At 41.1% G+C, this 15,468-nt stretch overlaps 2 protein-coding genes across 5 annotated transcripts in view; one reads left to right on the forward strand and one right to left on the reverse strand.

Annotated features, from left to right (window-relative positions):
* The window catches only part of FAM227B (family with sequence similarity 227 member B), an 81,257-nt gene extending 67,313 nt beyond the window's left edge, over positions 1–13,944 (forward strand). For 2 of the 3 annotated variants that reach the window (XM_087972670.1, XM_087972671.1), the window contains 4 exons: positions 7,503–7,581; positions 8,263–8,337; positions 9,630–9,699; positions 10,862–11,046. In XM_087972670.1, the coding sequence (XP_087828796.1) occupies positions 7,503–7,581; positions 8,263–8,337; positions 9,630–9,699; positions 10,862–10,918 (281 nt within the window). In that variant the 3' untranslated portion in view covers positions 10,919–11,046. Of the gene's footprint in view, positions 1–7,502; positions 7,582–8,262; positions 8,338–9,629; positions 9,700–10,861; positions 11,047–13,646 lie in introns of those variants that run through there. The other variant, XR_015750785.1, reaches the window with a different exon arrangement.
* Positions 11,050–15,468, reverse strand: part of GALK2 (galactokinase 2) — a 48,342-nt gene continuing 43,923 nt past the window's right edge. Inside the window, exon 10 of one of the 2 annotated variants that reach the window (XM_026677095.2) lies at positions 11,050–11,572. In XM_026677095.2, coding sequence (XP_026532880.1) covers positions 11,365–11,572 — 208 coding nt within the window. In that variant the 3' untranslated portion in view covers positions 11,050–11,364. The remainder of the gene's footprint in view (positions 11,573–15,468) is intronic. The other variant, XM_087972665.1, reaches the window with a different exon arrangement.

The raw sequence follows: 15,468 nt of genomic DNA on the forward strand, positions 1-15,468 counted from the left end.
GCCTAGAAGCTAGATAATTTAACAACAATTGGATGTTATGACAGAATATGACTGCGAAAGCCGGATTGAGCATTTCAAAATCTGTGGATCAGAATAATTTTCTGATTTAATTCTAGGTTCCAGACAACCATCTGATCCTTGGATCCCTTTCAGGGTGAGAAACAATATGTGTGACAGACATCCAAAGGAATGATCTTTAATCTGCATCCATGTGCACAGGACCTGTTAGATGCCAGGTTTCCATGACAGATCCCAGATTCTTTAATGGATGCGTCAGTCTGGAACGTATTTCCAGAAAGAAACTATGAAAATCATTGCTACAAATCTTGTCTGGCATGATTCCGATACCAGGTTAGCCAATGAGTAAGAAGAAGGTTCACAAATCTACAAGAATATTTTGTCTGTTAGGTAATAATTTGATTCCTTTCTACATCTAAGTCAACAGCCTGATCCTATGACCATGCAACTTTGGGATTTAAACTTGGAAATGAGTTGTAGTTGGAATCTCTCTTGTTATAACCTACTCGACTTGGAAGACAACTACGTCTTAACTATAAAACCATACTCTCTGCCATATTCAGATTACTTTAAAATGAAATGCCTAATCGTTATGTTGGCTTCCTCTGTTAAACTGGAAAATGAGGAAATGTGGATAATTTTAAGTCATTTTATTTTGTCCTTCATACATAATCATTTCCAGAACGATCTAGTCCCAGTAAAAAATAACAAGTTCATTGTCTCATGCACTTCACAGGAGAAGTCTTATCACTCCGTTCTCTTTGATATGAAACTGATTCCAAGCAATGGGATAATCTTTCAGTGAAATACATAAATCATCCCCCCAAAAACCTTTTTCAGATGGAGGGCTACACTCAGTTTTTGAGAGACACATTGTTCCCCTAAAAGGGTGGCGCTAGAACAGAAAACAAATAGGATTTAAATTAAATTAAATTAACAGGATTACTCAAGCATTCAAGAATGTTTGCTTTATATTACATTAAATATTATAGTTTAATGGCAACTTTTGGAGGTCTCCAAAGTTTATATCCACGTGTTCAGTTTCCTCATCCTTTTCAGAACATTTAATTCTGCTTCAATTCTTTATTTTAGTCATAAGGCCAGCAGTTAGAAATAATAAAATGATTAACAGTGGAGATATATAAAAATAAAGAAAATTAATAGAGATTTTTCAAACTGAAGGAGAGACAGACAGGACATATAGAAGCAGAAAATTTCTCTGAACGGTGATCATTCAGGAAAAGGATCAAGTAAGGTCATGATCTGTGTCAAGACATTTTTTTTCAAAATAAGATAAATATAAGTTTTCCAAGATTTGCTGTAGAAACAACAATGAAGGAAAATGTGCCTCAAGGAACTCTATTATTAAGGTATTCCCCACAAAGACCTGTTTCTTATTTCTTCTCCATTATTAATTGCACCACTTTTTTTATTAAAAAATTTTTTTCATTCTTAGCATTTAAAAATGTTTCTGGTACCTTACTTTTATATAAAGGAGTCCCTGCAGATTTTACTCCGCTAGTTGCTGCTGACTCTAGGGGACAAGGCTAATCTCTGTTTCAAGGCCATTGAGCCAGCACTGTCTGCAGTCATGTGGCCAGCATGACATCACGGAGCAGTGTTACCTTCCCATCAAAGTGGTACCTATTCATCTGCTTGCATTTCAGAGGTGGTCTTCAGCAGGTTCTAACCAGTTCTGGAGAACTGGTAGTGGAAATTTTGAGTAGTTCAGAGAACCAGCAAATGCCACCTCTGACTGGAGATTTTTGCAGTATCCCTCCCCTGCCCGCCTACCAAGCCACGCCTGCAGAACCGGTAGTAAAAATATTTGAATACCACCACTGTTGCATCTGCATGCTTTTGAATGAGTTCAATCCTAGGTAGAGGCAGATATTTCCCTCTCTCGGCACATTGAGATTATATCTGCTGAATATAATTCTGCATTGGTGACAGGAAGGGCATCCAGCCAGTAAACACACAGCTCCATTCAGTTGCCTAGATTCCATCCCGCAAGAGATTATGGGTCATTAAAAGGGGATGATTTGCATGCTGTCCAACTGCTAGGTTGGCAGGAGCTGGAGCAAGGATGGGAGCTCACCCCGTCGCATGGCGCTTGGGTCTCAAACTTGGCCTACTGGCTTTCCAGCTGACAAGCCCAGAGTCTTAACCATTGAGCCACTGTGTGTGCTTTTAAAATATTTCCGGTGAGGGACATGTTGTGGTTCGCCGGCAGCCAGTACAGCCGGCAGTGGAATCGGACAGTGGGGAAGAACGGGGACCAGACAGAGAGTCTGGAGAGGACTCGGACGAGGGTCCTGCATCTGATGCAGAGATGGGGCCAGGACTATCTGGGAGTGGGGTGCTGCCTCCGGAGCCTGACAGCAGCGAGGCAGAGGACCCAGGAGAGCCTGTTCCCAGTGCGCACTTACACAGAGCTGCTAGAAGGCAAGAGCAGCTGAGACAAAAGGGGCAATTCGGGAGTAAGGCTGGGAGGTGATTGCCCCTCACATAAGCGATAAAAGTCAGGCCAAGATGACGAAACCTTTGCAGGAAGTAAAGTAGTTCGGTCGGTTCAGATTCATTCTTGAAGTTCTTTGTACTTTGGTTGGTTTTTCTTCTAGTTCATTTGATACTTTCGTTATTGGCAGCACTTCACAGAAAAGAAAGGTGGGTGCTTATCTCGAGGGACTGTTTGAGATTAATTCCAGATGGGAATGAAAACAATTCCCAGCGTTGCAATAAAATAAGTCTTGTTTTTAAAATAAGCATGTGTGTAGTTACGGTCTGGGAAGTCTTGGTCAGAACAGGACAGTTATAGAGGGAAGGATATCCACATGTTACAAACAACAAGTGAACGAATCTATACATTCTCCTAAACAAAAGATAAAAGCATTATTCTTACCCAGGCTAAAAAAACAACCACCAATGCCTAATATGAAACTAACCATTTGTGGTTCCCTTCTCTTTGTCTCTGTGTAGCTTTCATTCTCTTTTGCACACAAATATCAACGCACATATTCTTTCTCTCTTTTCAGTCCCTGCTAAAAGTTCAGGAGTGTCCACAGAGGGTTTAAAAATGACAAGGTGGCATAAACCCCCCCCCCCCCCCCCCCACCCCCCCCCCCCCCCCCCCCCCCCCCCCCCCCCCCCCCCCTCAAAACTCTTATTCAGTGATCAAAAGCCCTGTCCTTTTTTCCCATGTTTAAAAAAAAAAGTTGGATCTTAGCTCATCACGAACGTCTTGGCTTTTTTGTTTTTTTAAATGCCCTCACAGACACCCTTGTAAAAGTTATTCTGTGATCAAACCCAGTGATGTTTTCTTTTTTTCAGCACTCTACATCTCCTCAATCTCAATTAGACACTTTTTTATGAGTATATCTGGAACAGCAAGTACTCTCCACCAACCCCTTTTGGCTTACAAATCGTGTGCTTTGCTTTGCTTGCATTTTAATGATTGTCAAAAGGCACTTTTGAGCTTTTCTTTTGGTGAGATTTCAGTTAGCTTCCCTTCTCTTCTCCCCCCCCCCCCTTCAAATTCTAGAGACCAACAAAACGTAAAGGGGAAAGCCTAAGAGATGGAAGAGGATGTAGAACAGGGTATATTCCAGGTTGGTTCCTCGACAGATACGGGAAGTGGGGGGGAAATCATGATATAGTTCAGTCTCTTCTCTTCTTGTGACTGTGTATCTACATCATTCCTTTCTGGAAACTTGTGTTCTGAAACGTCTCTCTTCCATCCAAACTTACTGCCAAGACTTTCTGGCTGAATTAAGTTGAACTACATTTTTTTTTCAGAACAGAACAACTAAAGTTACACATTTCTCCACATTTTCTCTCTCTTCAAGTTAGAGTTCTTCAGTCTGCCAGTAGCCCTTTTCGTATGACAATATCCCCACATCAAAAACCCCACTTCTAATTGATACTGGCTTTTAAAAGCAAACATACCCAAGTATTCACAGTGTGCACATACATGCACGCATATCTTCAGAAAAAGTTTTGTTAATCCGAGGAAAATGTTATTCTTTTCCTAGGGCAACGCGATTAGGCCGTGGGGAGGAGGAAGGAAGAGAATGAAGTAGAATGGACGGTGTTTGGAACAGGTCTGTGCCTCACTGTTTCTTGTAGAGCTCAAGACAGAATGGAGGCCAGTTGTAGCCAACCTTCCTGGGCTGTGCTTATCAAATTCAAGAAGAGACAAGAGAGGGAGAGTGGAGAGAAGTGGTAAGAGAAGAGGGAGTACATGTGTCAGGCACAGGAAATCAGGAGTCCAGGCAGTTCAAATGAATATATAGGTTTATTGTGCATTACAGCTCTCTACAACAACCTGAACTACTAACAGTCAAAGCAAATTGGCGGTAGATAAGAGTCAATGGAATTCAAGGTAGGCTGGACCTGTGGGACTCGAGACTGATTAACATGCTTTACCCTTCCCACAGGCTAATCCCAGGTCATCTCCTACACATGTACTCTGATTAAAAAGCTTTCCAATAGAAAGAGAGGTCTTTAGAAAGATGTATTGATTCAGCAAAGATAAAAAAAATATATAGTGAATCATTTTAAAATCAGTAACGTCGTGGATCTTCCAACATTGCATTGCCACAAACAGCTATAATTTCAAACATTACATCACCCCAATAAAACATATTCAGGAATCTGTGTTAAAGTTAGACCCTTGAGAAATGCAGTGGTTTGGAATGTAAGACTGGTAGGAAAATAAACCCATATTAAAAAAAATATCCATTTGAGTTAGATGCATTTCTTGATCATAAATTAGTAGGAAACTTGGTAAATTTACTCAAAGAACTGAAGACTACTTGATATCACCTACTTTGGGGCAGAAGGAATAATGCAGGACTATCGTTTCTACCTTTTTTGTAAACAAGTCACTTTCTGGAGGGGTCTATGATTTTTAATCCCTTCATATAGCAATAGCATTTGTATAGTGCTTCATAGTGCTTTACATCCTTCTCTAAGCGGTTTACAGAGTCACCATATTACTTCAATAATCTTGATCCTTATGTTGGTCTTCATGCTCGGATACTATTGCTGTCTTTCAACAAGGTTTGCTGAAGAGGACCCTGTGCTAGATTGAGAGAATTCCATGAGACAATCGATAGGAATGCATGAGGCGATTAACTTGTTAATTTATCTATATAGGAATGTTGAAGAGAAAGTCAGCTTCTTTCTTCAAGTAAGGTGATTGAGGAACTTCCCCAGCCTTGATTTTGTGTCAGTCCTTTATATTTTGGGATAGAACCGCAAGGATGGCATTGAGGACCATTAAACAGGCTACCTTTCTGCAAAGCTTAGCTGATACAGGGGAATGGTACACCATTCACTGATATTTCTGGTAACATTTATTATTACCTCCCTTTCAGAAGATGATAGAGGTTGGACTCACCTGAAGGATAGGCCAATAGTTTGACATTCAGGGCATTTCTTTCTAAATCAGACAGTGGAAGATCAACTGTGGTCCCTCAATCAACTCAGCTTTGGTGGAAGTTGAAAAATGGCTATAACTTCCTGCTGTTGTCCTGAGAGGGGAGCACTAGTAGCTTAGTTGGAGCTATCCAAGGTACCATTTTTTATTGCCCTCTTCACCAAAGGACCTGAATTGAGTTTGCTGGCCATATCTGTTGCTCTCCAGCAACCGCTAAGGTCTTGACTTTCCCAACAAAAGGCAGGCAGTCCTGAAATGGGAAAACATTACCTGGATATTTGGTTTCCTATCCTTTTCAATAACTTTGCATGAAACCAGAAAGGGAAAACCATGCAAACTGTGGTGCCATAGAAGGTTCTAAAGACCTAGAATCAATGGGGAATTAGATATGAATGAACAAACTAGGATTCCATACTGAGGTAGCCTTGGTCAGAGGTCAGGTCGAACTGCAAATTAGAATGCAATCAATTTAGGGTGGAGTTCAATTTATTGGAACGCTCAGTTTGTAGATTAAAAAGAGTTTCACTTATTCCTGGGAGAATAATTTTAATGGTAAACCACCCAGAGTCACTTTTCAGAGTGAGATGGCAGCATATAAATTTAAGAAATGAATAAAGCAAGGGATGTCTAAGGGCAGGAATGTGACCAGTGGGTCAATATGCTCCTTCCTGAGGAAGAAGAATTTGGTCTGAGTGACCTATGTTCTTCTCATTTAGATTCCTAAAATGTTGCATGTGGAAGTGCCCTTTAAAAAATGTTTGGAACCTACTGGTTGGGGTTGTTATTTGTTTCTTGAATGAACTAACAAAACGTAAAAGAAAAATACTGCAGTTAAAAAAAATAAAAGAAATGCAGGGTTCAGAAACAAAAAAACATATATTTAATACGGGATAGAAAGTTGATTTTTCCCCCTAAACAAAAAGGGAGCCAGATACTCTTTGTGAGCTCTTAAGAGCTATTTTAAAGATCCGTCTTAAAATATTTGTTGCCAAGCATGACATTTGTACAGAAAATGGTAATCTATTAGGAAAAAAGACATTGTTAATATAGTTAATAAATTGCACTTCCAATAAATTTATCCTTCCTTCTAGATTTTTCCTCCAAAGCCTTTTGCTACTATGTTAATGGTTGAGTCAGAATACTTTCTCACAGTTTTACAATGCCATGAGTCAATTAAAAGATACATTCTAGTAGTAACTGCAGCTAATGCAAAACTTTGATGCCCAGATTATCTTCCGGCATGTGGTACCGACTGTAATACAGTAGGCCTGAATCGTCCACATTAACCTTCAATTTGTTCTTGAATCCTACGTTGTTTATCTTGGTGCTGCAGATACATCAAGAGATGAACCATGGTTACCATTAGATACTCACTCTTACAGAAGCCAAGGGAAGGCAACAGAAATCAAAGAGTGATTGTACTCTGTCCCCCTCAGAATGCTACTCGTCTTTGGAAAAAGGGGGTATCACTTTCCAGGTAGTCCTTGACTTACAATTGTTTTATTTAGTGACCATTCCAAGTTACAACAGCGTCGAAAAAAGTGACTTATGACCGTTTGTCACACTGAACACCGTTGCAGCATCTCCATGGTCACATGATCCAAATGCAGACCCTCGGCAACTGGCTCCTATTACGGTTGCAATGTCCCAAAGTCACGTGATTCCCCCTTTTGCAGACTTCTGAGGAGCCAGGGAAGCCGGATTCACTTAACAACCATATAAATCACTTAACGGCTGCAGAAGGCGTAAAATAGGGCAAAACTCACTTAACATACGTCTTGCTTAGCAATGCAAAAATGGTGGGCTCCCTTGTGGTCATAGTTCAAGGACTACCCTGTACAAGGGTTTGGTCTTTGACTCAGTGCGCTCAGTCTGGCAAACCTGTTCATCCTCTTAGGATGTCTCCCGGGCTTGGTGCAAAAGACACACCTGTCCTTCATGAATCCCAGGTAGAAAAGACCCGTGTACAACAGTTGCTCCAGGCCATCGGTCATTTGCAAGAAATGAAAATAATACGAGTTTTCCCTTGACCAGAACATCAGCACACCCCTTTCTCCAACTTATATGGATGTCATTCACCAGAGTATAAAGACTTCGAAGAAACTGCAGGATAATTTTGTTGAGTAGGTATTGACCTGGAGATTTCAAATTGAGGGCACGGGACAAATTAGATTCACACGATCTTGATTTTGCACTGCCTTACCAGCAGTTTCTACTCTCTGTTGTCTGCTTTTTTTCTTCTTCTTTTCGTTCCTAAGCTAGTGCGTACACATGTTGCGAAACCGCAGCTCCTCCGGGATTTGCAAACGAGCAGGCACGGTGCATTTCAAATTGAAATCAACTCAGTGTATTACGGCCATATGCTTTTCTGCATTCGCCGCGGTGAAATTTTAAAAGGGAAAACAAATTAACGAAATCTAGATCAAGTGATCTGTGCATGCGGCATTCTGGAGGAACAGTAAATTTGAACAAAAAACTTCCAGACAGCCAGGTAACTTTGGTCACCCTTGGCAACTGCCCTTCATTTTTGAATAATGTCTAACAGATGTCTAATGCAATACTCTGAGCCGACCGTTCTCAAGAGAAAGCTGTTAATGTCACTCTTTCTGGCTTACCCTGGAAGAAATGATTTGCAGAATGTTGATCTTCCAAATTTGTATGATGATGCGTTTTGTATCGTTGCTCCTCTAAAAGGAAAGTCCATTGGGAGAAAATTAGTATCATTAAAAACAAAACAAAAACCAATTTTTTTTTGTTCCTTCCTACATTTCCAATATATCACATGATGAGTTTTTGCTTTCTAGTTTTGAACACAAATGTGATGCAGAACTAGTGGTGTTACAAGAAAAGAGAGAGAGAGCTGACCGGAAGTTCAGAAGGTTTGTTTTTCAAACTATTTTTTATAAATATTCCAACTCTTTTAAAATTGAAAATCCTTTGGGGAAAAAATCATCATGTCCTTCAAAACGTACGACATCTGGTGGTTATTTATCAACTAAAGTTAGTCATTTTTTTTAAAATGCAAAGATGCTGCAGAGGAAAACTTCGGATACCTTTAGAAGTGTACTGAAAAACCCCTTCTTTCCTTGTTCATAATCCCCAATAAATTTAACTTTTCCAAGGACCATTTATTTAGACCAGGCCTTCTCAAAATGTGGCCTGGGCATCTCTGGGGATTCCCAAGCCCCTTTTAGGGGATCCACAAACTCAAACATATATTTTAATATTTTTTCAGTTTGAATTTCTAAAAAGAGTACACAGCAATAGATATCAGTTACAGAAAACCAAAGCTTTGGGGTCCTCCGACATTTTTAAGAACACAAAATCAATCCTGAATCCAAAATGTTTGAGAAGCTCTGATTTAGACTATTATTATACACGAATAATTTCTCTGCCAGAGCCCTTCGAATGGTTTGTGATTTAAAACAAAGGCTAAACATTTATTTATTTGTTTATAATTAACTAAGATTACAGTTTCATGGTTCCTGAACCTCGGGCCTTTTCACAGGCTGAGAGACCACGAGTGGCATGGCCACATAAGAGATTTTGGGGGGCAGGAGGAGCTATCGTCAGCTGTCCCTGGCTACTTTCTCCCTCAGCCAACAGCCAATGGAATGGCAATCAAACATATACAGGGTGCAAATCTTCATGCACCAACTTCTCTAAGCCAGTGGTTCTCAACCTCACCGACTTTAAGAAGTGTGAAATTCAACTCCCTGAATTTTAGCTGTTCAAGTTCAGACTTCTTAAAGTTGCTAAGAGTTGAGAACAACACTGCCTTAACTCATTCCTTTTTCAAAAATGTAATTTTAAAAAAATGGATATATGGATGCTTTAATGGGATGCTTTACTTCTGATGATGGTGAATCCATATTTTTTCTCTGGCCACGTTAAACATTTCATATGAGCAACAGCCTGCTTTTATTTGATATTAAGCCTTCAAAGAAATACTGTGTACAAAGACAGACATGTGTCTGGGACACAGTGAACATGGTGAAAAGGCCCTGTGTTTGCAACCTTTTCCCCAGCCTGCTAGAAATTTAATGTAATGTCACTTTGACTTCTCCACATTGGGGCAAATGGGGTATAAGCTGCACAGGAGCAGGAATTTAAGAAAAAAAAATGAGGCAGTTCCTTGTAACTTGCTGTGCTCTGTATTTTTTTTACCTAGGATGCTGGGAACCATCACCACGAAACCAACTGAAAAAAGGATGAAAATAGAACAGTTTCTCCTCCAAATGGTAATTCAGTTTTTATGTCACTGTCTTCCGTGGTTAAATACACTTTGCAGCCTACTTAAGAAATGGAGAATGTGCTGGAGTGCATACCTAAGTTTTTATTCATGTTAAATTGGCAAAAATTTAAATCCATGTAGTTTTGTATAATGTTAATTGTATATTCAAGTAGGTTTAGGTCCTTATTCAATCACAGATCACAGAATGAAGTTGAACAGAAGTCTCTGTTTATCTTGTAAAAAGTAAAACCCACAGAGGGAGGGCCTCTCAGAAGTCTTGGATCTGCTTATGAAGGATACAGCACTGTTGTTTGACATATGGTTGTAGTAGGACTCAAGGAGATTTAAGTATGGTGGAAAAAAGCCTCTTCCGTGGGTTCAAAACCTGTTAGTCCCAAACTACATCTGTAGGGTTGTTTCTGGAGGAAAGCCTTCCTCTTCCTCATACCACTCCCCAGAACAAATTTGAGGTAGATGTGCTTCTTCTCACCTCAGGATCTAGCTGGATTTTATTCCCCTTTGAAGAAAAACTAACATCTGGAGATGGGACAATTGGGTACTGAGTTAGAATGTTGGGTGCATTCCACTGTGTTGAAGCTTCCCTGCAACTTCTGAATAACAGAATAAAGGGGTTGGATGGGAGCTGGGAGGTCGTCTAGTCCAACCCCTTACTTAAGCAGGAGATTCTATACCATTTCAGACAAATGGCTGCCCAAAGTCTCTTCTTAAAAACCTCCAGTGACAGAGCATCCACAACTTTCGAAGGCGAAGACATTTCACTGATTAATTGTCAGGAAATTTCTCCTTATGCCTAGGCTGGTCCTCTTCTTGATAGTTTCCATTCATTGCTTCTTGTTCTGCCTTCAGAACAAGAAAATAGGTTTTGGAAAATAGGTTGACCCCACTCCCCTTCTTCTCTGTGGCAGCCCCTCAAATATTGCAGCATTGCTATCTATCATGGCACCCCTACTCCTTCTTTTCATTTAAACTAGACATATCTAATTCCTTGAAACCATTCTTCATATGTTTAAGCTTCCAGGCCCCTAATTATCTTTGTATGACTCGGGGGGGGGGGGGGAGTGATGGTTGGGGGAGAAGGGAAGGGGGTTACAGCATCGCAACATGCAAAATCCCACCCAAATGTCCTTCCGGGTGTTTCTTTTGAATAGGCCAATGCCAAGATACAGCGTCATGGCTCTTGTGGATCAGAATCAGGAACCAAATAGGTCTGACATCAAGATACGTGCTGTGAATGTTGACGGAATTTTTCCTCCCGCCAAAAGGAAGCATACTAAACTTTTGGTATGAAAGGAGGCTCCTGACTTTTGAATCAATAAAGAATGAGACAGAGTCATTGGACTTTTTCCCCTCCCCTTTAATTCCAATCTGGTTCGTTTCAATATTTTTTGACCAATATATTTTGGCAAATCATGTTTTATATTGTAAAGTCCAGACAGAAACCAACGTTTTGGATGATTATGTTGGAAGCATATTTTAAGAAAGAAAGAAAAATACATTAGAAAGATTAATAGCGCTTTTGAGGCGGGGGGGGGGGAGTTTGGAAACCCATCCTAATAATAGCTATTGCTATTGTTTGTTATAATGTAATAAAAAACAGCAAAATGAATTGTTTACTGTTGCATACAAAAGTCCTCCGAAAATGTGGCGTCCTTCAGGCTTCAAGGACAATTACAGCTCCTGTGCCAGGATTGGTAGCAAAGAGGCTGTTTTCTTCCAAGGCTAACCTTTGGCCATAATTTCTGTAATAAGCCTCCTTCACATTGGCTAGGAATCTTTCCAGTTTGTCCACAGGAACCATTGACACAGTGCAGCCACCCCATCCTGCCCCAGTCAGGCGTGATCCAACTGCTCCAAACTGCCTAAAAGAACAAAAAATAAATAAATAAAACAGATTTTTAAAGTCATAAATCAAGGGGAGAACGTGTTGTGCATGCAGTGAGCCTACTGGCAAATGCTGGACAGAATCGGGTTAGATTTCTTCTAGTTTTCAAAAGAAAACAAACAACCAGATAGGCAGCTAAAAAGTCAGGTGGCTGGAAGGTTGCAACCCAGTTCTGAACAGCTGACGTTAAACTGCCTGGTGTAATCTAATCTGAACTATTGATTTACTACGAATCTGCCAGTCTTGATGTCTATATAATATCACTAAGCCTCTAACACTAGCTAATAGAAAACTGAATAGTAGGTTAACGTCTTAACCTATGCCCTGAAGTGGTTTCCTATAGGCACGTCATTACTATTGTGGACAGTCCAGATTAGATTCGCCCTTACTCCATCTAACCTCTCATCCCTCTTCTGATATTTTTACGTACCTACCTGTCCACCAGCACTCAGAATTGGCTTTTTAATTTCCTCCCTAATGGGAATGGGGACAGTGGCCGTTGATGTCCTCCAGTTCATTCTTGTTAAGTGAGTGGCTCAGCCCCCACCGTAGTAGGACTGCCGTTCACGTAGAGGATTTACCTGCAACAATTCACTTGTAGTTGAGAAGTTGCAACAGCCCAATTCTGCCCTACTTTTAGATGGTTCCTAAAATGTAGCTGCTGACCAGCTGCTTACTACATATGCACCTCTGTGTCGATGGCTGGATCTGCAATGAGTTCTTCATGTGTCATTTTAATGCTTTGGTTTCTAATTAGCATATTCACATTAATTTGCCTAACTCGATCAAGGGTGTCAAACAGGATTTCATTGAGGGTCGCATCAGCATTGTGTTTAACCTCAAGGGGGCTGGGGTGGGCGTGGCCAGTTTGACGTCACTTGTGTCGGGGTGGGGGGGGGCTGTGCAGTGGGATCCTACCTGTTCCACCACTGGCTTCCGAGCTCTGTTTTCAGCATCAACCCTCTCCCAGTGGAAACGGAGCTCGGGAGGGCCGCCTGCAACCCCCGTGAACTCTGCGGCCCTTCCGAGCTCTGTTTTCACAGGCAGAGGCACCCCGGGCCAGTCCTTGGCTGTTTCCAGGGCTGCTCTGCAGGCCAGATCTGGGGCCCGAGCCTTGAGTTTGACACCCCTGGCCTAGATTCTACAACAGGACCTTACGGGGCAGCAGCAAGAGGAGTTTGTCACCAGAATTCACTAGTAGAATCCTTTTTATTTCAGAGACCCTCAAATTCTGCAGTATACCATAACTGAATTTATGTGGGGCATTTACTGTAAGCGTTGAAGGACCAAAGCTTGCGTCCTTTCAGAATTTGCACTGGTCTCTTCTAAGAGAAGGCAGCTACTGACTTGTCCAGAAAAAACGAATCCAAGCACTTCCAGCAATCCAGCTTCGGTTTGTGCAGACCTTGCCCCATCTAGACATAACTGCAAAGCATCTAGATACACAGATTTTTCTTCGTATCTTAAAGTTTATAAGAAAGCTGCTAGGAACTGATAATCCGAGATGCATAAGCAATGCACCTCCATACTCTTTTGGAAACATTCTTGAAGCCTAAACATAGCAATTGGCAATGATTATAGACAATAAAACCACTTCTGCACGAAAATGCTGCCCATTATTGTTACTATATTAGGTAAGTTTTATTCCTGGATCAGAACCAGACAATAAAAAACTAGGAGAGGAGGGGACCCTTCAATTATCAGTGAAACATGCCAGAATAAAGTTATGTTTTTAAAACAAACAACCGCTGTGTAAGTTCAAAATAAAATGAAGAACAAGCGGTCGGTTGGATGCAGCGTAGTTCCTGTCATAAAATCTCCTCAGCCAGGTTTCAGTGGGAAGCTCGGAAGAAAAAAATCTGAGGCATTTTAACCATTATGTTGAATTTTGTCTGTCATGGTTTTCCTTATAAAGGCCAAAACTGAAATTACTCCTCTTCGAATGAAACCTTTAACTCCATATTTTCATCTTGATATTTCACTTAGTTGCTGTATTGCTTCATTATTATTTTTTATCTTGGAGCTAACCTGAAAATTGGAAATCATTTCAGAATTTCCCCTCCACAAAGGACTCACGTGAGGGCCTTCCTGTATGGAATGGTTTCCAGAGAAAACAGGAATTGCCAGCCAAGCCAACTGGGAGGCTCCTGTAGCTCAAAGGCATAGAAGGGAACCAGAGAGTCATCTTGAGATGGGAAAACCAAAACTTCTCTCTTCCCTGGAGATTTTGGAGGCAAGTCCACAAAGGGGAGAAGCTAAGAAGAGAGGGTCTGAACAAAAAGTGAAGCTCAAGGGAAAAACTTAGCCTTCCTGCAATGCTCCAGTTCTTGGCCTTTGATCTCCACAGAAGCTCCTTAGATATTGAGCAAGACAGAGGGAAAAAGGAAGGTAACTTGCAATCATTATTTTCAAAACTCTTTGTAGTTCTTTCTAGAGACTTGAGTTACCCTGTGGAAGCACCTGTGAAAAAATAGTTCCCTAAAAAGAGCTGCCCCTTAGTGTCTTGAGCCCCACTGCAACAAGCAATGATATAGCTCAGCATGGCAAACTCTGCACACAGGAAATTGGGAATCCAGGCAGTTCAATTGAATATGGTTTTATTCTACGCTGAAGCTCTCTGCAAGAATCTGAACTATTTTAATTAAGGGTCAAAGAAAATTGGCGGTAGGTAAAAGTTAACGGGATTCAAGGTGGACTGGACTTAAATCTCTTGTGAGCATGAAGGGAGTCAAGACTGATGATAGGTTTGACCCCTCCCTCAGGCTGAACGTGGTCATCTACAATTTTGTAATCATTTGGCTCAAAGTACCCTAAAGCATGTGGGGTTTTCTCTTCCTTAACAACAGGTCTACATGAAATTGACTATATGAACCCACTTGCCAAAAGAATTCCACCAGTCAGTCAACCAACCCACCCACCAGAGCATACTACAATGGCCCAAGGTTAAGTCTTTCTCATGTTGATCCAGTGTTTGTGGCAAAATGGCTCTGCAAACACATTCATCTGTGGCTTGAATGCCTAAGCATTCATTTTTCTTGTACTGCTTAATTGGAATTGCTGGGGCACAACCTATATTCTTCTAGGTGCTATGTCATAAGAAGTGCTTGGCGACTTGCTTTGAGTCCATACATGGTTTGAAACGGGAGGGCTTGAAGCTGCATGGTGCTTTATTGTGGAGGTGCTGAAATAATGATCTCTCCCCCCCCCAGCTATGCCAACACTTCGAGCTTGGAACTTCAAGGGCCTCATACTTTTACAACATCTCCTAAAAAGAGGCAATAACCGTCACTTAGCTACTTAGCTCACCAAAACACCGGCGTTTCCTGCCAAGCATTTACGGCATGACAGCTCCGCTCTGCAACCATGCTGAAATCATTTAGGTTCTTTGGAGAGGGCCTGAGTCAGCATCAACTTATTAGCGCAAACCAGTTGTTATCAACTGGCCTAAACGCAGTGAAACAAGAAGAAACATTAGGAGACTTTGCTGTTGGAATCAGCCGGTCTGCAGATGCTGTTGGGTCTGTGTTGTTTTTCTTTATGAATGGAAACCAGTCGCCAGGTTTCTTCCTCCCTTTCTTTCTTTTTGCATTGTGGGAAACGCTGCACAGAAGACCCCGGTCACTGTTTTTGGCAGCTGGTAACGGCTTGTACAAATGCTGTGTAAAAACCGCTTGAAAAAGATTTTGAAAGGTTAGATTTATTCTTTGGATTACTAATGAAAATGGATGGGATTACATCTTGCATGTATGTATGTATGTATGTATGTATGTATGTATGTATGTGAATCTATACATATCGCTTCATAGTGCTTGACAGCCCTTCTAAGTGATTTACAGAGAACATATTGCCCCCAACAATTTGGGTCCTCATTTT

Source organism: Notechis scutatus, chromosome 11, assembly GCF_049901735.1.
Source record: "Notechis scutatus isolate UNSWTSFEM ecotype Mainland chromosome 11, rNotScu1.2, whole genome shotgun sequence".
Taxonomy (NCBI): domain Eukaryota; kingdom Metazoa; phylum Chordata; class Lepidosauria; order Squamata; family Elapidae; genus Notechis; species Notechis scutatus.